This window comes from Dermacentor andersoni, chromosome 10, assembly GCF_023375885.2.
Source record: "Dermacentor andersoni chromosome 10, qqDerAnde1_hic_scaffold, whole genome shotgun sequence".
Classification (NCBI taxonomy): Eukaryota; Metazoa; Arthropoda; class Arachnida; order Ixodida; family Ixodidae; genus Dermacentor; species Dermacentor andersoni.
Window position 1 is genome coordinate 129,410,207 of NC_092823.1, and position 22,343 is coordinate 129,432,549.

General features: G+C 43.5%; 1 protein-coding gene across 1 annotated transcript in view; it reads left to right on the forward strand.

The window, feature by feature from the left end:
- Positions 1-22,299, forward strand: part of Cpsf100 (cleavage and polyadenylation specificity factor subunit 2) — a 53,672-nt gene extending 31,373 nt beyond the window's left edge. The window contains exons 11-16 of the mRNA XM_050192656.3: positions 2,917-3,002; positions 6,060-6,304; positions 8,765-8,933; positions 13,562-13,617; positions 14,364-14,498; positions 22,182-22,299. Coding sequence (XP_050048613.1) covers positions 2,917-3,002; positions 6,060-6,304; positions 8,765-8,933; positions 13,562-13,617; positions 14,364-14,498; positions 22,182-22,274 — 784 coding nt within the window. The 3' untranslated portion in view covers positions 22,275-22,299. The remainder of the gene's footprint in view (positions 1-2,916; positions 3,003-6,059; positions 6,305-8,764; positions 8,934-13,561; positions 13,618-14,363; positions 14,499-22,181) is intronic.
- Positions 22,300-22,343: the final 44 nt, after the last annotated feature.

Consider the following 22,343-nt stretch of genomic DNA (forward strand, 5'->3'; position numbering starts at 1 on the left):
GGAAACTCGGTGCTGTGGGCCAGTACCTCGTGAAGAGCAGCACAAGCTTAAATTTAATACAACATTAACGACAAGTCATGCCAAGGCACACTGAAGATACCCAAGGTAGGAAAATGACTCAATTGCCTACAAAAAATTTTTTGATGTGTATAGATTCCACTCTGCCACTTTTGATGAAAAATATGGTTTGGTGTTTCAAATTTTTGGTATAAAACAAGAAGAAAGGGGATTAACCGAGGGGCCCGATTTTTATTAGTCATATCATAAGAAGCCAACAAACACTGACACCAAGGACAATATAGGGGAAATTACTTGTGCTTAATAAGTGAATTAAAGAAACGATGAATGAATGGAAATTAAAGTGGATGAAAAAACAACTAGCCACAGGTGGGAACCGAACGCACAACCTTCTTATGATATGACTACTAAAAATCGGGCCCCTCGGTTAACCCCCTTTATTCTCGTTTATTACATAACAAGGGTCTCGAATCCGGCAACATTGATGCCTTCAGGTAGCATGTGTGGGTTTATTCACCAGTTGCCTTCACCCAAAAAGATCACGTTCTCGTGACGCCTGCGGCAGAAAGGACGTTCCACGTCCGCCGCAAAGTGAGTGGTGGCGCTGACTAACACTCCCAGGGTTCTACTAGGACACAAACACCCAAGAAATTGTATGGGGAAACCGTGCCACTGTAGCTCAATTGGTAGAGCATCACACGCGAAATGCGAAGGTTGTGGGTTCGGTTCCCACCTGCGGCAAGTTGTTTTTTCATCCACTTTAATTTCCATTAATTCATCGTTTCTTTAACTCATTTATTAAGCACAAGTAATTTCCCCTATGTTGTCCTTGGTGTCAGTGTTTGTTGGCTTCTTATGATATAACTACTAAAGATCGGGCCCCTCGGTTAAAGCCGCGGTAGCTCAATTGTTAGAGCATCGCACGCGAAATGCGAAAGTTGTGGGTTCGGTTCCCACCTGCGGCAAGTTGTTTTTTCATCCACTTCAATTTCCATTAAATTTATCATTTCTTTATTTCATTTATTAAGCACAAGTAATTTCCCCTATGTTGTCCTTGGTGTCAGTGTTTGTTGGCTTCTTATGATATGACTAAATTTTTGGTATGTCAGTTATAGGCATGGGCACTGATCTATAATTTATGTGTTGGCATATCACTCCCAAGAAACTGAGCACAGGCTATAAGGTGTAATTTGTTCCACTAAAATTGGTTGTCTTTCTGTAGTGCACATCTTTTTTTCGATGATGTGTGTCAGGTTAGCTTTGTGTTAGTGACAGAAATTGTCAGGGGCCAAAGTTTGCCCAAAAACGCTTACATTTCTTTGAATTTGAGGTAGCTCATTGAATTTATTAACATTTTATTTACTGTCTTTAAATGTTATGACTAAACTACAGTGAAATGTTGTGAATGTACAAAAATGGCCGCTAATTCGAACACAGGCGTTTTTAGCTGTTAATTCAATGGTTATTTAAGCATCCACGCACCAGCTACTGAACTCGTCTCCTTTTTACACTTTATAATACCGTATCTTGATGCGTATCACCTGCACCAAAAATTTTAAAATTTAACAGTAAGGTCAGTGTGTGGGTTATATGCAAATTCTGCCTTTAGGTGCACGCTTCATAGTAGCAAACATTTTTTCTAGAGGTGTGGCTTCACGGCAGCACACGCTGCGCTGCCGGGAAACCACACTTTAGAAGCAAGTTACTCGTGTTAAGATGGATGGATGGATGTTATGAGTGTCCCCTTTGGAACGGGGTGGTCAGTTGCACCACCAAGCTTTTGTGATTATATTGCCTAATGTCCTACCTAGGTTAAAAAGGAAAAAAAAAGCATGATGGATTCCCATAACCAAATTTTCTGACTCCCTATTGTGAACTTTGTTTTTGTACGTCTCCATTTTTTGTCGTTTCCCTACTTCCATCAATCTTCCAATGGCCTCTTACTAATCTCTACTGCAGATATGTTTACTTTTCTCCTGCTCTCACTGAACCCAAGGGCTTCAAGAAGGCCAGTGGTGCCTAAATCGACTGCTGGGCCGATATCTTCCTGTTCTAATAAAATATGCTCCATCGTTTCCCTAGCTTTACTGCTGCAAGCACATGATTGTTCTTCCTTCTTATATCTCGCTTTATAGGTACATGTTTTAAAGCATCCTAATCTCGCTTCAAGAAGTAATGAGCTTCCCTTTGAGTTATCATGAATTGTTTCTTTCCTGATTTCGTTTTTTCCTGTTAACTAGTTACTCATGGCAGATTTCCACTGCCACCACCCATGAGATTATTTCAGCTTCTCTGACTTTCCATTTGACGTTCTTTGTTGCTGTGTTGCTCATCCTACAGGCCACATACTTGCTGGTAAGCTTCCTAGTTCTTTTCCTCCACTGTGAATCGATATTTTTCTTGTACAAATACCTCAACACTCTCCCAGCCCATTTACTTTATTCCATATTCCTCAGTTGTTCTTCATAATCAATTTTACTGTGAGCTTCCCTCACTGAGCTAGCATTGATTTAATGTTTGTATTTGTTGCTCTTTCCACTGGTCATGTTCTGGTTACTTTGTAGCCTTATCGCATGCAGAACACATTCCAGATCAAGCAATAGCAATTGAATCATTGGCTGTATACAGCATTACAAACCAATACGAAGCTACCATGCTGCCACATGTCGTTGCTTTACTTTTTGTATAAAAAAAGCAGATGAACTGAACACATGAAATTCAGATTCAACATCCAATTGAGCTTGCCACTGTCATGATGAGTCTGGCTTGTCTTTCTGGGTACCAGATCACCCAATGAAGAGTTAGATTCTAAACTCACACTTTTAACAGTGTTCGTTTCTTCACCGTCAATGGAACAACAAAAGATATTATATAATTTTTGGTATGTGGTGTCTGCAGGCCCGAAGACTTTGTGGTCGTCGACAAGACGGCGCAGGAGGAAGAGGCCGATGAGAAGAAGGCAGAGGATGATGACCTCATGCAGGGTGAGTTATTGTCTCATGTGACAGATGGTTGTGGTTAGAAGGCTGGCCTGTTTGCATATCTCTTCAAGGCGGCAATCAATTCAGTCTATCGAAAATTCTGTTTCACGACATTTCTTGGATATTCAGAACCATGCAGCTGTAGAACAGATTTAGAATTTTCAATTCTTCAGTCTGTTTTTGAAGTTTACAGAACATGTACATCTCATGCAGGCTCTCTTCAAGAATGTTGAATCTCAAGACATCAGCTATTTCATGTTTAGCATACTTGGAAAGCACCTATCTGGCCACTGGAAAAATATGTCCGCTGTAGAATTTTTTTTTTTATTTAGGAAGTGAACATGCTATTTGACAATGTACAAAAGCCAAGAGCAAACACCCAACTGTCGCTCTTCCAACTTGTTTCATTTAAAACCAGTTTGCACATATTGTTCAAACTTCCACCACATACCCAATCAGAAGTCTTTCAAAGTTCATGTGACACATTTGAAATATTATATTCAACACTGCTTTATTTGCTTTTGATGCATTATCTTTGCATTGACAATTGTGCATACAGTGCCTGATGGGTACGTGCTCACAATTCTTGAATAACAGAAGCCAGTATGTCTGTTGTATCCTATCTTTGTACCATTTTCAGTGTCGTATCTTAACACAAGCTGCATTCTTTACACAGCACTATGCAATGCCTGTGTGACCTAGGACTATGTAATGCACATACACATACACAAATACATACGCATGCACAAATACCCAAGAAAATGTATTTCAATATGTCCACCATGGTAACTCAAAGGGCTCGTTGCAGCACCCTGCAACGGGCACGATATTTATGCTACGCAGCAGACCCAGCTACATGCAACTGTAGTGCACGGCTTTGTCCTGCATGGATAGCAGGCAAATCCACAATGCACATTTTGAAGTGCTATCAATAGCTCAGTGGAAAGCATGTTTAGTCAGGAGCAGCTGGGAGTGAGCACACACTGGCACGTGTCCCTTGTAGATACAGTTAAACCTTGATATAACAAAGTCAGTAAAATCGGCAATTTGCTTCGTTATAGCGAAAATTTGTTGTATTGAAATTCGACCTTTTACGCAAATAAGTAGTCGCCAATTTATCTTTCTTAAGAAGAAAGGGGCCACAGACTTTTCTGAATTGTCGGGCAATTGAAGAATGCAAACTTGAGTGAGAAAAAAATTCACATTGATAAATTTGGGAGTTGGGGACGAATGATACGGTTTCATGCCACGTTGACGATATTTTCAGTTTGGTAGGTGGTACAGATTAAGTGAAGCCAGCCACGCTTTCATGTGCACTCTGCCCACACGGCTGATAGCGTCGCCCGCACTGTGACGACACTATCATGAAAAGCACTGGCAGCGGGAAGCGAATGCTTCATCTGCCTTTCGCTCCAACAGGTCATTGAAACTCAAGATTATGCAATCTCCAATACTAAACACACTGGAGGACAGCTTACATGATGCCACACCGTCTCAGCACCCTCACTCGTTTCATACAAGGTAGTTTCTCTGAAGCAGGATGCTTGGCTGCATATGCTCTCAGCCGCACTCTACATCCATGCGCAGCCACGGCCGAGATATGCACCAGAAACCGAGACGTGCGCAAACGGCCGCATGTGAGCAGATGATAGTCGATTTTTCTGGAACTGCGTAATTCTTATTGAAATTCAGACCGCAGATTTTAGAGTACAGCTCTTAGCCACTAATTTCAGGGGTGAGAGTTGGCGTTGTTCCTCGTAACCGAGCGAACAAACACAGCGAAGGATGAAAGCAAATGAGGAGCGCAGCGAGAGATAAAAGACTGCGATAGGAAAGAGAGTGCAAGAAAGAAAGCGGAGGAGGAGAGTATGGTGAAAGCATGAGAAAAATGGTGTAGTGCCACGCAAGCTGGACTTTGCAGCGAGATGGCACCAGTGTATCGCGTGTAATCTGTATGGAGACAAAACGCTGCATGAACAAAGACCTGTCTGCGACAGCTACTGTGAATCGTGCCCACATCACCCTCGAGCCGCCTCTCATGATCTCCAAGTATGTGACACAGTCGTGCCACATATCGCTCCATTTGCAACGTGCCACACGAGACAGATTGTCCGCACCAGCCATTATATTGCGAAATGAAAACACGTATGCAGCTGTGATAAAATTTTGAATTAGGGAGTATCGTAATCGTCGGTAAATTTTTTTGCTTGCCTGTTTAGTAAATTGCATCAATTAATATATACAGTAACAGTAAGCAGAAGCATGCTGATCCAAACACTCTTTTCAATTGATGTCAGCTATGTGCCAAAAACAAGTGAGGAAAAGGCGTCTGTCTGAAAAAGGATTACTTTAGAAAAAGGTGACATTGTGCTCTGCTAGTGGGCTCCAAGCACCATGAACGGCTGCCAAATTTGGCTGGCATGATCACAGCATTATGTGCTATCCACAAAATGCGCTTTTTCACCAAGCGTGAGGAGCGGTTCAGGGTGCCTTGAGAGACCCCTTGGCGTAGTATTACATAAGATGAAAGCATGAGCATGAATATATACAGCTCATTTAAGCTTCATCAAACCTGAGGACTTACAGCATGCTCTATGTGACCGCAATCATTACTCATCAGACAATCTTTGAATATTTATACCATAACTCAAACTTGAAACAGCTGGACATTCTTGGCCCCGAGAGAAATACTGGTGAGACATTGCACACAGTGAAAGCACTTCTGATATATCTTTTTTTTTAATTACAGGCCTTAGTGACACCTTATGAACAGTCTGGGAGTGTGCACGTGTCTACATGCATGTGCCATTTGTGTGTTTGAGTGATCGCTGTGTATATATCATGCTTGTCACCCACTTCGATTAACATGCCAAGCCATCAGTCAGGCAAACATCTCCAATCTTTCGTTAAATGCAACATCTCCCAATGCGTACAGTGGTCATGAAATGTAAAAGTGCAGCTTCTACACCTCTTTTGGGAGGCAAAAAATGTTTAGAAACTATTCTTATTAGGAATAGCTGCTAGTAGTCAATGACCTGTTTTCTCTGGTGTGCTGTGCAGATGTTACAGAGGTTCCGACCAAGTGCCTGGAGAGCTCTCTGCAGTTGGATGTGAACGCTTCACTGCAGTTCATCGACTTTGAGGGCCGCTCGGACGGCGAGTCGGTGCGGAAGATAGTGCAGATGATGAAACCACAGCGGGTAATCCTGGTGCGCGGTAGTCCCGAGGCTACACAGGCCATGGCTGCCTTCTGCCGATCGTCGGGCTCTGTCCAAGGCCGCGTGTTCACCCCAAGGCTAGGCGAGGTAAGTTCTCATTTGCATGTAGCAAAACTTAAGGCTAGGAGATGCATGGATGACCTTGTGTATGTGACCCGTGCATAGAAAATGTAGACACTAAACGTGATGGGTGTTGTCATCTGCTACCAACATAACGCTACTGTACATGTTACTGGGAGTGCGTGCAGCAACTCCACAAGTAAGTTGACGCAAGTCATTATCTTTGTGCTGGTTCTTTAATGCAGTAGCATCACAGCCAAGGAAGAATGTAGGTGAGTTTCCACAGATCATGGTTATCTCTCTAATGCTTCATAACTAAGTGCGAGTTCTTGTAAATCAAACGTGCATTCTCTCACAATTTTTACGTTTCACTGTGGGAGCAACTTCCATGACTCAACTTTCAAAGCGAAGAGTTGTGTCTGAAACATTTCAGCTTCTGGTCACCTACTGAAGGTTACGTCTTCACATAAGTTCCGTGTCGCAAATAAAAAATTGGGAAATTACAGTTGTCATTACAACAATTGTATACAGTCAACATCCAATTTTTCGGACTCCCTAGGGGCCGCAAAGATGTCTGAAAAAATTTGCATGCCTTTTGCTGCCCCCAAGGGCTCAAATCGCCACAGGCATGTTTGAAATAGCTCTGAAGGCCTGCCAGTAGACTTATTAGGCATATCGGTGCTCGTGCTGTGATAGGAGACGGCGGGTGCACGGCGTGTACAAGTAAAAACACGCCGTGCCCCGTGACAGTTGCCCCTTCCTACCCTTGGTATGCTTCACCTCAATGCGCGTGCGCTTCATTGCGTAACATTGCTGTGTTGAGGCGAAGGCGACTTTCGGAAACTGCCGTTATGCCGCGCAATGTGCTTTCCGAGCTTCGAAGCCATTTGCGAGGATTACAAATGCGCAGTCGTCGCCATTACCAACAGCGGCGAAATTTTTAAACGAAATACGCGGCACCGAATAGCAAGAAGCTTGGTAGGTAACGTCGAAGTAGCTAGTCTAGTGGTGCCACATTGGTGGCTACGGCTGCCAGCGGAACTGCGTGCGAGAGCGCCGGTTCGAGGCGGCGAGATAATCAAAATGATGGCAGTTGGGGGTTCGATTAATGCCATTCTGGACCTCCGCTCATGCCGAAAAGTTCAGAAAAAATCATACAGCGCAGGTCGCCAGCGTGTGATCTGTGCACCCAGGCTTGTCTGTTTGAAATGTCCAAAACAGATGAGGGGCTGTTTAATTTAACAGTCTGCTTTAGTTCACACCTAAGCTGAATTTTGTAGTAAGCTAAACAGTTTGGAGCAAGAGTTTTATACAAAAATTACTAGAGGGAAATAAACTAGAGGAAAGGGAGTTCATAAGAAGCCAACATAATCATAAGAAGCCAACAAACAAGGACAACATAGGGGAAATTACTTGTACCTAATAATTTAATTAAAGAAATTATAAATTAATAGCAATGAAAGTGGATGAAAAAACAACGTGCCACAGGTGGGGAACGATCCTACGTCTTCGCATTACGCATGCGATGCTCTAACCGATTGAGCTACCGTGGCACCGTTTCCCCATCCACTTTCTGCGGTGGGGTATTTATGTTTTTACTACGAGAACTAAACTTGGGAGTGTTAGCCTGCGCCACCACTCACTAATCTTGGCGGAAGATGTGGAACATTCTTTCTGCCGCAGGCGTCACAAGTACGTAATCTTTTTGGTTGAAGGCAACTGGTCAGTAAACTCACACATGCTACCTGAAGGCATCAATGTTGCCGGATTTGAGATCCTCGTTATGTAATGAACGAGAGGAAAGGGGGTTAACTGATGGGCCCGATTTTTATTAATCATAGAAGCCAACAAACAAGGACGCCAAGGACAACATAGGGGAAATTACTTGTACCTAATAATTGAATTAAATAAATTATAAATTAATGGCAGTAGGAAATAAGGCACTTATGTCTGCGAGAGCTTAAAGTACGGTGATTCCAGCCAGCCTGGATATGATGGGTGGTTCATGGATTTGCCTAAACTTTGTCCCTATGGCTTTAAATGGCTTTGTGACTTTTCAAATTGATCATCCTCAACAGAACATTGTGTTATAAATGTAACAATTTGCAATGATCATGCAGGACAGATTTTTATTGCCTTCATGCACTTAGAAAAACATTTTTTGGAAATTTAGAAGGATGATGCATTGTAAGCAGCGTCACAAGAACGTGCCCAGCCACGAGCATGAAGATGACAAAATGCCCCTGCATTAATGATCCTTCACATGTTAGCTGAGCAGTCACGGTGCTAGCATTGCCTCTAGTAAATTTTTTAGCAACTGAATGGTTTGGAGAACATCACTTGCCTTTCCATGGATTTATTGCACTTCTGTTGGGACAAGCTTCTCGCAAGACGAACAGAATTTCAGGATCCCATCGTGTTCATCTTTAAGGGAACTTGCTACGATAGTGAGGTTTTACCCTCAGCCTGTCTTGTCCATCTGTGCAGGTGGTAGATGCAACAACTGAGTCACATATCTACCAGGTGAAGCTGCGCGACTCGCTAGTGAGTTCCCTGCAGTTTGCACGAGCCAAGAATGCTGAGCTGGCTTGGCTGGACGGCGAGATTGCAACAGAGGAGCACCTCGCCCCCGACGGGACTCGTGACGAGAGCATCGGTGAGTATTGCACCCGCACAATTCGAGAGGATTGCAACTACGTGAGACTTTCACCAGGAGTTTAAGGATGTGCAGTCACTCTTGTGGTCGTTGATTTGTTGATTTTGCTTTCGAGCCCTATTTGTCTGAATACACGAGTCTTCACTGCTGGCTTTCTGATGATGTGCGTTGTTCGAATAACAGCTGGAGTATTGAGTCGAGGCAATCAAATAGGAAATCAAGTGCTTGACGTTGCATTCATGGAGAGTGCCAGAGACCCTGTGTGAGCCTTAGTGTCAAAGGACCTTGACAGATTGTTGCCACATATGTCTTGTATGTAGTCGAGAGTTCGACGAAAGTTCGTCTGGTCAGGTAACATGATGATGAAGAAATTATACGGCCACTGACCAAGTCAAGGTGAAAAAACACATAGACGTTTCGGGACCCGTACGGGTTCCTTGATCACACTAAAAGTGGGCAAGAGCCGCAAGCCGACTTGCAACTCTTGCCCGCTTTTAGTGTGATCAAGGAACCCGTATGGGTCCCGAAACGTCTCTGTGTGTTTTTTCACCTTGACTTGGTCAGTGGCCGTAATTTCTTCATCATGTCTTGTATGTACAGTCGAACCCGAGTATATCGAACCTGTTTACATAGAATTATTCTGTATATCGAACAATTTCTGAAGGCAATATAGTTACAATTAGTATATATAGCAAAAATTTCACTTACATCGAACAAAAATAGCAGCGACTCCCGATATCGAACAACAGTTGGCGCAAAAATGCCCCCAGAAGTTCGCTTTCCCTCGCGGTGACGGAGAAACCCTGCGGCGCGGCTCCATCCAACCGCTGTCCCTACCGGGACCATGCTGCGTCAGGCGAGCCGTTGACACTGCCCTGCAAAAAATGATCCTGGCCTCGTTGTGCAAGATGGTGCAAGTGCGAGTTGTCTCGCTGCTTTTCTGGTTCATTGTGTTTGCGCCTTGCGGGCCTTCTCCGGCAGTGTTGCCGTGATGAAGCAACAGAATTTACTTTTCCCCATGAAGCTTGAAATCGTAAATCGAGTCGAATGCGGTGAGAAGTCGGATGACCCCGCAGCATGCAAGAGTTCGAGGAGCACTCACAGCACAATCTTGAAGAATAAGGGGGAGATTAGAGCTAAAGCAGACAAACTTGTGACCCAGTGCCTGTGGCACCAGATGTGTATGCATGGCCGTGTACAAGTGGTTCATCCGAAATTGCTTCTGATGTGCCCACTTCCGTGTGCCCGGTGATTACTGTAAATTCTGATTAGTGCTACGTAGCCGTTGCCGGTGTTGCCGAAGTTTGGAGCAAGCTGTCAAAATTCCCGGAAGCCGTTGACCACGGGCGAACCTGAAAACGAAGACTACATGCCGGCATCGTACCAGACACAAGTGAAAGTGGGCACAATGAGGAAAGCAACAAAGGTCCTTTGCCCACATCCTCCTAGGTGATTGGTGCACTCACACTAGTCTGGTGCTTCTGTGCGAATGTGGAAAGTTGCAGCCTCAGCTGGTCCGACTCTTTAGACAATGTGAAGCGCGTGCACTGCAGGCAGTGGAACAGCCCAAGCACAAGAAGATACAGCACTATTTCATGCGAAACTAAGCTAGTTTCATCAATAAAGTGGTATTATAAATGGTATGTGCTTTTATGACATCCAATTCTTTAGCAGGCTTATATTGAATTGTGCCCTACGTCGAACTGATATGCGTTTTTTTGCAAGTTTGATATAGCCGGGTTTGACTTTAACTCTTTCATCACTGTACACTCTAGGGTCTAGCAGGATATATTCAATCGGTTTCATAGAGCCACAGTTGTTGCAACAGGGGCTTGTGGTTTGACCAAGGTGGTAGAGAACGCTGTTTGTGTATGCCAAATTAACTCATAACTGATGGTATACAGTAGAATTCGGTTAATTTGACTCTGGTTAACTCCATATTTTGGTTGATTCTATCTTGACCAAAGGTACTAGCCAGCACCCGTGTATTTCTGTGGGCCCGTACTTTCATTATATTGGTCTTAAAGTTGGCCTTAGCCAGATAACTTGAACTTTACCAGTCACCATGCATGCACCTGACCACGGTGACCCCAGCAGTGATCCCTTTACTGGCAGCACCTGTCTCAGCTTAGGAAAAAAATTGGAGGACGCTTAAGCTTCGCCTTCAAGAGTGGAACGCGACAGCGTCCCCGTCGACCCGCCAAGGGTTGTAAGACAATGGGCTACGGCGCAGCGATCACTTACGAGGCGCCCCGCATCGGACGCGGTGAGCGTCGAGCAACACAGCGTTCGGCGCGGCAACGAAACGTGCGCCTGAGCAAGCGGCGCACGCCTGAGCCTTAGAAACAGCTCGTTTCTAAGGCAACACCGCATTCACTAGAGGCGCTTTTGTACCGCTTTGAAGCATCGAACTCGTGGCTGAGTGGTAGCGCCTCCGTCTCACACTCCAGAGACCCTGGTTCAATTCTCACCCAGCCCATCTTGCAAGTTGTTTTTTATTCATGAAGTGCCTGCCGGGATTTATCGCTCACGGCCAACGCCGCCAACAGCGACGCCGCCGACACCGGCTTCTCTGCGACACGAGCTCCTTAACGCTCTCGCGTTAAAATGTCTTAAACACGTCATTTCCCGTTGAGAACACCTATTTTCGGCATGCCCTAGGAAGATTTTCAAGCAATAGCTGTAGCTCACAATGTCTAATTACAGTATTTATCCGATTTGAACACGGACCCTTTCTTTTTTCTGTATTGTTTTTCTTCAAGAAAACTGGGCCGTAAATTGCCTGTGCGGTGCAATCGGACAAAAGGCCAAAGGCGCCTTCGCGGCGTTTGTATGCTTTGCTGCATAAGACGCATGCATTGCGGCGAAGCTGACATTAAGAATTTGTGCAGCGAGCTGATCTTGGGGAAACCGGGCACCATGTTGCAACACATATTAGCATCTTGCCCATCTTGCTAAAAAATCGGGTGTGTGTTAGATTTCATATTTGTTCAGAAACTTTAATGTTATCTCTACTTTAGTTTCTACTTTTTACACACTAAGGCGAGCGTGCGTTTGATTCGGGGGTATGTTAGAATCAGGAAAAGGCTGCCAAATTAATCAGCGTTGTGTTCTGGTGTTTTTTTTTTCTGCATCTTGTTTAATTTGACCCACTGGATAATTCAATCTATTTTGTCAGTGCCATCAGGATCAAATTAACGGAAGTTGACTGTAGTGCCTATAAATCTCAGGTTGTGCTCGTGCCACACAGGTGCAGAAAGTAACATTAACTTGCTAATGCCTTAAATTTTAATGCTGTTTGCATGTTGCCACATGGACGAACTTAATGTCACTTGCCTTAAAGTCATTCACAGCTCAATTTGTCTGCAAGAACTCATCTGACTGAGAAATGCGTACTCTTGATGCCGTAGCTTGTGCAGTGCAGTATAATTGAAGTAGCGTCTGTCATATAATATATAAACTTTCATCTACAATGCTCATGTCAGGAATTGTACTTGGCAAACTTCATCTGGCCAGCGTTGCAACAGCTTTGATACAGCAGCCGTTATTTTGCTTCTGGAGTTTGAGCCTGACGTACAATGGCCAAAGTTGCTGAAGTTGCAACATTGTAAAGACAGCAATAAACTAAACTAATGGCTTCGTAGTATGCTTATTTTTTTACATTTCACTATTCATGAACGCAAATTAAACTTGTAAACATCTTTTTATTTTCTGATCGGTACCCTAAAATTTCTCACTTCAGAAGTCATTAAATTTGCATGTGTGGCAGCTCCATTTAAAAAGCAAATGTCATTGCATAATTTGAGGCATTAACAATCGAATCTCATTTTTTGCCTATGTGGCGCAGGTATTAGTCGTCTTTTTTCTTTTTTCACTTTCTTTTGCCCTTCTTCTACTAAAACCTTTCTTTGCCCCTACCTTGCAGAGTAGCATGTAGACAAATACTTCAGTGCCAACAAATCTCTCTGCTTTTTATGAACAGCGTTGCGTCTTGTAGTGGTTTTTGTTATTGTTGTTGCTGGACAACAGTGATGGATAAGACTGAACAACACAAGTGCTCTGTGAGCACTTATGCTGTTTAGTCTTTTCCATGTCCTTTTTTGCACTCTTTTAATTTTACTGCATCTGAGCCTGTCTTGAGTTACCGATTTGCACACATCAAATTGTTTCAGTCACATCATGGCTGCTGCTGACACCATGTGTGCAGTTCAGCCTGACTTAGGTCATTCACTCCAAGCCTACTAGTGAAGCACTATCGTCAGCACAAGGCAGAAATTTGTGCAGTTCGAACTTGATGTGGTTTTGTTTTGTTGTGTTTTCCTGCTCCTGCTGTTCTGGCATTATCATATGCAGCAGTCCCATGCACACAATTAGGTCGGTGCTTTTGCACTTGTGCCTGTGCATACAAGTGTTAACTTCACCGGCAAATTTGTGCGGGGAGAGTACGTATGTTTGCCTCCTATCTTGTTGTCTCATCTCTGTTTCATTCTACCATGACAGAGGTTTCATCTTCATTTCGTACGTCATGAAAGTTCTTAGCAACTACACATAGCCATGCCCTTGCCTTGTAAATAACGCACCTGCTGATGTACATAAGTTGTTCACTCAATTGTTTTGTTATCTTGCAGATGAAGACGAGAATCGTGACAGCATGTACATACTTCAACCATTGCCACCCAGTCAGGTAGGTTATATGGACTCCTTTTTTCACAAATGCAGAGTTTTTGCGACAATAGGTGTGATGGCATTCATTACTGCTCATTTAGTTTGTCAGTTGACAAATTTTCTGTACTGCAAGCAGTCATAGTTTCTGTTGCAGTGAACAACGTTTAATGGAGCTCATAAACAAAGCAGTGTGCCCAGATGTTCTCTTACAGGTTGATATAATTGAAATTGCAGATGCCAAACATATTAAGTACGTATAATGTCTTGACGGTATGGACACTTCAGTAGGACGTTCTGGCGGGCTGGTTGGTTCATAGCTTTAGACATTTCTTTTAACTGTGCGAAAAAAATGAAGACACAAGAAAGAAAACGCACACCACACCACAAGCGCCCATGGTGTGGTGTGTGTGCTCGTGGTGTGGCATGTGTCTTTTTTCTTGTGTCCTTGTTTTTTTTCGTGCAGGTAAAAGAAACGTCTAAAGCCATGAAGACTTCGAAAACAAATTATTTAATCCCATGTAGTTTGTAGACTTACCAAACTCTTCAGGGCTACGCTTGCAGAGATAGACCATTGTAATATTTCAAGGGGTATGAGAGTGGTCTTTTTAGTATGTGGAATAAATACTGGTTTCTCATTAGTCAACATGGTGTTAAAAAGTGCAGAAGTTGCACAGGATTCTGCAGGTCCATCAGTGCATTTACAGAGAGAGAGAATGCTGCACAGTGGTGTTCAAATTGTTTCACACTGTCTTCATCATTTTCTAGGTACCGGGACACGCAACCATCTTCGTTAACGAACTCAAACTCTCAGATTTCAAACAAGTGCTTCTTCGCAATGGAGTCCAAGCTGAATTCTCCGGTGGAGTCCTGTACTGCAACGGCATTGTGGCAGTGCGAAGGGTTGGTATTGTATTCAGCAATGTTCAGAGGGACTCTATAAAGAGAGGAATGACTTGAACTGTATTAGTAAGTTACCCTTCTATGCAATAGCAAAAAAAAGCTGCTTTTACTGGGATAATAGGCTTGCCAAGACAGAAAAGATGCGAAAACAAAAGACAGATGGTGATGCCACCTTTTAAGGGTGCACTAAAGAAAAATATTGTCTAGCTAAATTGAAAGATTAGGCTTCTGTTGTAATGAATTCATCATTCCTAGCAACAGAGCTCTCATAAGTGAGAAAAAGGACCAAAACAGAAAATCAGAGTTCAGACTCCCTAGATTTTTCGGATTCCTTAAGGACTGCGAAAGCATCAAAAAAATCTGGCAATCTGAAACAGTGAATGCACACCTTTAACTGCCCTCAAGGGCTCAAATTGCCACAGCCACATCTGAAATAGCTTGAAATAATTCTATAGTGTACTGGATGAAATCTCTACCGCAAGGTGTGGAAAAAGGAGACTCAAGAGGAAAAAAACAGTATACAGAAGCTCTAAAGGCCTGCCAGCACACGCATTAGACGTCCCGGTGCTCATACTGTGACAGGAGATCATGGGTCTGCATTTTTGTAGTTAAACACATTTTCCGTCCCGTGGCAGTAGCCCCTTCCCACTCTTGGTATGCTAGATCGCAATGCAGTCTGTATGCTTCACCATGTATTGCGGCAAGGCCGACTTTCAGGAAGTGGCATTACACAACGCTTTAAACTTTTGCCATGCTTTCCACTCCTCGGTGCCATCGCCGAGGATGACAAATGCAGAGTCGGCACTATTGCAGACTGTGGCGAATCCTGTAAAGGAAAAACGCGGCGCCAAACAGCAGGAGTGAAATCTTGTAACGGTTCGGAAAGCGGATGATTCACTTGGCTCCATGTGAGTGGTCAGAATTGTGCTTGCGTCACCGGCTGTAAGTGACAGCGGAGCGAGACCATCAATTATGAACACGTCACGCATCTGTCAATCGTTTTTAAAGCAAACCAATTGTCGGCTAAGAGTGGAACTGGCAAAGAGGTAGTCCACCTTGGGTTTGGTTGCTATGGCTTGGCTGTTGACTTGCGACCCTGGCCGCACTGCCCCAGAGACACACGACCACTGCGTGCGTGCGTTGGTTGCTTCGGAGGCTATCACTTGCCTTTTTCGTCTGCTTGGGGTTATTCTTGTATCAACGACAGCTGGAGCTATAATGTGCATTCAAAGAGATGACAGAAAATTAATTGCACCGCCACTGTCAGCTTTCTAAGCATACCTTTTGCTGGCTACGCTACAAACTGGAGGTGACTCAGGTACAATTCAGTGTGCGTGCAGGGGTCATTCCACGGAGCGGAATGAATTGCGCCCTGCGGCTCATCGCCACCTTTCCTGCAGCGTCAAGAGGCCTGTCCAAAGTGAAGCATTCATCAGAACGGCCTAGATCTCTGTTGCTGACACTGTGCACAAAGTAGCTCTCGCAGTGCTGTCATTGGGTGTCATTGGGTGACCCCGGTTGTCAAAGCCAATGCCGAGAAGACATCTGCATGGCAAGATTGGTTTCCCTTGTGCTATCACCAGCATCCATAGCTTACGGATCCCCGTTTAGCAGCCTGAAGGGTTCACCCAAGGCAGCTCCAGTGCTTCTTTTTGTTCGGCTGATAAGACTGCAAAGTGATCAGGATGGGAAGAGTGTAGAGATACCTGGGGATGTATTCTGTAAGAGTCCACCTAGTGGACATGTCCATTTCGTCTGCTGTTGAAGTTCCAATTGGCTGGGCTGGTCTGCGTGTCCGCAGCAGTGAGGTGCCGCAGCCAATCAGCACTTCAACAGCAGACGAAATGGACATGTCCACTAGGTGGACTCTTACAGAATGCCTCCCCAGATTTGGCTGCCCTCCTTACTTAGTTCAGGAGGGCTGCACTTCATTCTCAATTTCACAGTGCAGCATGCGCCGTCAACACCTTGCTCCTGGATTTTACTTCGAGCAGACAATGCAGGGCTCATATGTTGTAATGTTCGATTTCAGGTTCCATTGTTTTTATGACACGATGCGCCGAGGCAGATCGCAGTGGTAACAGCAGGGCGGCGGTATTTGAGTCATGCCCAAGCTGATGATAAAGGGCAAGAGAAAAAGCAAGATTGATAAGGAACTTTAGTAAAAGTGGCCCTAAAAAAACAGTTCATGGGTCTCTTGCACTCGCTACTTAACACTGGCATTGCACTCCTGGTGGGTGCATCGTGCAAGCTCCTGGTAGAAGGTGATGTGGTGCTGCTCTCTGCCAACGCATTTACGCTTGTGACACTACCTGTCTGCTGAGAATGAAAACGAATGACATTAATAACTTACTTCAAGCATCGTGCAAGCACCCAGATCTACACGTTCATACTTTAACACTTGCAAAATGCAAAATAATATTTAGTTTGTATTTTATATTTATTGAGCAAGCAGAAGATTGTAAAGTTCTTTGACTAGCGCACAGTATGATGACGTTCTTTTCAGAGGCGGCACCTTCTCTTCTATTGCTCGTATCCTCCCCTTCTTCCACCTCCAGCTTGGGAGCTGCCCATTTAGTGACGCATACGGCAAAGTGAACCATTCGCTTTCCAAACCGTTATAAGATTCCACCCCAAGAAGCTTGATAGTAAACATCGAAGCAGCTAGGCCTAACATCAGCACACAATGACTACTTTGGCTGCCAGATCGGCGTGCGAAAGCACTGGTTTGAGGCTGCGAAATAATCAGAAAGATGGCTGTCGCAGCTTCAGTTCATACCGTTTCAGACCTGCAGTCACAGCAAAAAGTCAGAAAAACTGGACAGAGGAGGGTTTCGGTGTCTGACATATCAGACCTCCTTATACATTGGCTCTACGGGATATATGGCGGTGTCACAAAGGCGCCGAAATCATCAGTTGTGTCCAAAAAAAATAGATCTATTTTAGCCAGGTCAGTTCAAATTAAGGAGCAGCAGTGAGGCTTCCGGCAGCAATTTTCTGCGCAGCAAAGTGATATACTAGCACACAGAAAACAATTACAGACCTCTAGACAAGTAGTCTATTCATCTAGGTCAACTTAATATTTTCCTTTAGTATCCTTTTAAGTTCCAGCGGAAGCTTGCTGTGACATCGTGAATTGTGGCATCTTCTCAGCCCTAGGTAATCTTTTATCGATAAGGATGAACTGCAGCATATTGTAAAGGAGCTGAAGATTGAACTTAGTAACTTTCAAGAACTTTTGTGTTGCCACAATGGCCTAAATTCGACAAAGTACTTTGAAGTCCGTAGTTTCTCACCTATGCACTGGCACTGAGGTTTTGATGTGAAATAGTAGTAAACTGAAGTTTGATATTAATTTTGTTGTCTAGCAATCATTTCATTACCATGAAATGAACACAAAATAGATATATGAAATTGTTTTATCAATCTAAACTTATTTGGTCTTTGTCTTTACGATCTCTTTAATGTAGTTGCAGTCAAGCCCAGTTGTAATAAGCAGGTTTAAGTAGCACAATGTTTCGGTAGATAAATCATGTAATTTGATCTACCTGAACTCGCCTATAATTAAATTAAATGAACTTCTCTAATGTATTCCTTATACAGTGGAACCCCATTGATACGCTCCTCGCTATTGTGCTTTCCCAGCTATTACGTTGCACTTTTTTGGTCCCGACCAAAAAAGTGCGATAATCAATCACCCAGATAATCAATCATGTTTTATATATGTCTATAGAGCATGATGTTTTAAACATTGCACAGATCCTATAGGTATCAAGATTTGTCCAAACAACATTACAAATATATACCGTGGATACTCTCCCATCCAGATCACAATGCTCTAACATTGTAAGGATATCGCAGCTTCACATATGTGACCTCTAATAGATGCTCACTTTAGTCATGCAGAGGTCTATGGGGCTGCGCATCTAGTGGATACATTACAGTTCGTGCTAGCAAGCTATACTTGCAGGTGCCACAGCTTCACCACTTCATTTGTTCCTCTGTCACCTCTGAAAGTATGCCTCTTCTCTTGGCATAGGTATTCAGTGTTAGTCCATGTGCCGGACTAACAAATATCTGTTCTACGAGTCACACATCCTGGCCAAGCCTGCATCTTGTCTTCAATATTGGTCACTACAGGTGAACCTCTGTACAGTGAACATGGACACAATGAACTAGGTCTAAAATTTTCCTGCCGATATTCAACATGTAATGAATATATGCTTGTGTCGAATGTTAGACATAATGAACACATTTCTGTGTGGTATTTGAATTCCATATAATGACATTCGACTGAGTATAATCTGCCTCTCATCAGGTTATTTTAGTCATTTAAAGGGTCACCGAACCACTTGATGAATTCGAGATATGGATTTGAAGTTAAAATAGACTTTCAGAAATACGTTGCAGCAAAAGGTTCTTCAAAGTGTTCAGCAGAAGCGTAGTAACTGGCAGTCAAAAATCGCCTTTGAACCCCTTCATGATGCTCCCGCTCCTTCTTCAATGCCTTGCACTGCGAAGGCTACGAAGGAGCGGGGTGCACCCACAACACTCTGCCTACTCAATGTCGCCATGGTGCGCAGTTCAAATTTGATTTTCAATATTCGCGGTGATGCCACTATTTACAATTTTCGCGCCTACGACTCCCTGCCTACAATGCGCCAAAGGTGGTTGACCTTGGAAAGCCACATTGAGCCCAGTGAGTGGGCTTGTCGGAGCACCCCACAGTGCCCGTCGTAGCTATACTTTGTAGCAGACACAGCTACATGCAACTTGTAGTGTATATGCACAATGTTTCCTCTGCGCACGACCAGGCTGGAGTGCACACTCACGCTCATGTGCACTAGTCTAGCCGTGCTAAGTGTGCTATGTGGTGCAGACCGGCTTTGTCCTGCACCAGCTTGACTATTGGCTCGTAGCCACATTCAACTTGCACATTTTGAAGCACTGTCAATAGTTCAATGTGAAGCGATGTCTGCCAAGGTGTCCACTCAGGAGCAGCATTGGCAAGCGTACATGTGGTCTGACCTTTGCGTGGTTCAAGGCTAGTTGAGTGTTCAAAACTAATCGAAATTAGTGAGGCCCAATGGCTACAACACCAATAACTAGGGTGGCCAAAGTTTAATTCCTATGCAGGTGGCTGCGACCGAGCGTGAGCAGGCTACAGTCGCCGCCTTCTAGAAGTACATCATTCTTTTCGAAATTCGAAACACACATTTTCGCTTACTTCAGCCTGTTTATTAACTGCATCAGTAAATATTGTTGCGTAAGTACTTGTGCATGATAGCGCATGTAACAATATACACAGTAACAGTAGAAAGATTATTTTTATTTACAGCGCGCACTAAAAACAAGGACGAAGAAGAGAGACGAAAAACGAGCGCTCTCTCTTTGTCTGTGTTTTTAGTGCGCACTGTAAGTAATAATAATGCAGATGTACTGACTCGCCCAGCTAGCTACCGTACTACAGTAGAAAGAAGTGCGCTGGTTCAAACACCTTTCTTGATTGATGTTCGCTATTGGCCAATATCATCCGTCTGTAGGAATCTTGCATATGATGACATATGCGAGCCGTCGGCTGCTTTGAAACGGCTGAGGACAAGGTCTTGTTTGAAAAGAGAGTGTTTGACAAAACGGCAACTTCACACTCTGCTTGTTAGCTCTACGCACCGTGCACAACTACAAAATTTGGCTTAAATGTTCACAGCAGCATATTCTATCTGCAGTCTGTTTTTTCACCAAGCCCAAGGGGTGGTTCAGGACCCCTTTGAGCGGCGTTGGTTTCTCTGTCATGGAATTATAGGCTTCTTTTTCTCTTCATTATATCCCCAATTCCATTTGGGCAGTGAATTCAGCACTCTGTAATAAGGCAATTCATGACCTTAGTAAGCAAAATGTTCTGGCTGTCCTGAAAATCGATAAACAAAGAAAAATAATGTTTAACAGTCTAGTGGGAGGAATAAAATTTTGCAGCAGTTAGCTAGCCACCAACCATGCACAGTCAGTTAGCATACAGCTAAATAGACACAGAAACTTACTGCATTAAAGAAGAGTGGCAGCGTCACACAAGTTTGAAAGCTATGGTCTTTGAAGAGCTGTAAACTCGGCTCTTTCATTACCGGGTCATAGGAAATGCATCACTTTGGTCAACAGTATTTCAACATGTGAAATGTTGCTGTTGTAACTCTTCCATCATAATGGAAAAAAGACTCCCCTTTTACTTTTGGTAAGATTTGTCAACATTTGATGCATTGGCGAGTCTCAAAAACTAAGCTTCGACAGAAGGTATCGTCGAAACTGGCTTCCAGTGCTTTTTGCACTTCCAACATCAAGTGACGCAAAATGTGCACTTGGGTAGACCTGGCTGCATAATTTTTAAATGGCAGCAACAGTGAAGACAAGGGAGCTTCTATCAGGTCATCCAGTTTTCCTGCTACACTGCTTTAACGATGCCTCAAACACACGCACATGCAGGTGTGGATATTGTTTTGATTATCATATTGTTCAACTAGTATTGAGTGCAACTTCATCCACGATGGGTTGCTTTTATCCGTTAGCATTACGCCTGATGATAATCAACTATGAGGATGTTAGTTTATGTTCCCTGACCTGACAACCATTGCTTCAAGAGTTTGAAGTGTGTATAGTGTGGACACGGTGGTGCAGATGCATGCGTTGCCATTAAAGATGTGTTATTTTGGCCCTGTACCTCTGCTCAAGACACAACATACAGAATGCAGAATAAATGGAACCAGTTGCTTGCTGCAAGGATTCAAAACAAATACTCTCTACAAAATGGGTGCATACCTGTTTTCACAATTGCAAAGCCACGGCTTTTCTGCATAACATGGGCATACAGTCGCTAATATTTATGTCACCAAATCTTTATAGCTTTTTGCCATGGTCTAACTTCTTGAGAGAAACATACTTTCATATGCTTCAGATTTTCTTTTACTTCAGTAAAATTGCAAATTATTATTTTCATTTGCACTTCGTGAGATGCTCCTTTGAAGTTTCACAAAAATTTTGAGAAACTTCGTGGACAATAACTTATGTTGTTCCATACAAAATGCAAACGATTAAGCAACAGTATTATGTATCACAGCATATGTTGCGACAATGCATCGTGAATTAGAGGAAAATTAAGCTCATTTGTAGGGGTGAGAAAAGAGTATGATATTGTTTGTATCTTCAAATCGCACTAAATTTTATTCTTGGCACTCACAAGAGGGGTGTATTTCACCATGAGGTCGAGAATGTGTAGTTGGCCAGGAAAGTATACAGGACACAGGATTTGTGAAAACGCCCGGTTCTTGCGAAACCTGTGCCTATAAACTTGAATTCAAAGTTTCAGACTGCGTTAACCAAACAGAAATTCACTTACTGAGGTTTTTTAGCGCACGAAAAGGGACGAAAGACAGTGGCAAGACGCGGACACAGCGCTAGCTTCCAACAATTGTTTTATTCCATGAAGCGGTACACATATATGGAATACCAACACGCCCTAACCTACGCTCTTTCAAGAAATTCACATTTGAACTCGTCTTCTGTAAGCTTTCATACCAGTCTGTACTTTGGTGTGGCTAGCGGTTGTTTATTTCAGCTTTTGCTGAGCAGTTGTGTATTTCAGCTCCACAGTTGTTAGTATTCTAGTTATTTCAATGTGTGTCTGATCTTTTGCAGAATGAAGCCGGCCGAATCAACATTGAAGGTTGCCTGTGCGAAGACTACTTCAAAGTGCGCGAGATCCTCTACCAGCAGTATGCCATCATCTAGAAATAAACATGTTTTTATAAATGTACTCTTTCTTGCATGTGGCGTGCTTTACGCACAAAATATTTGGTG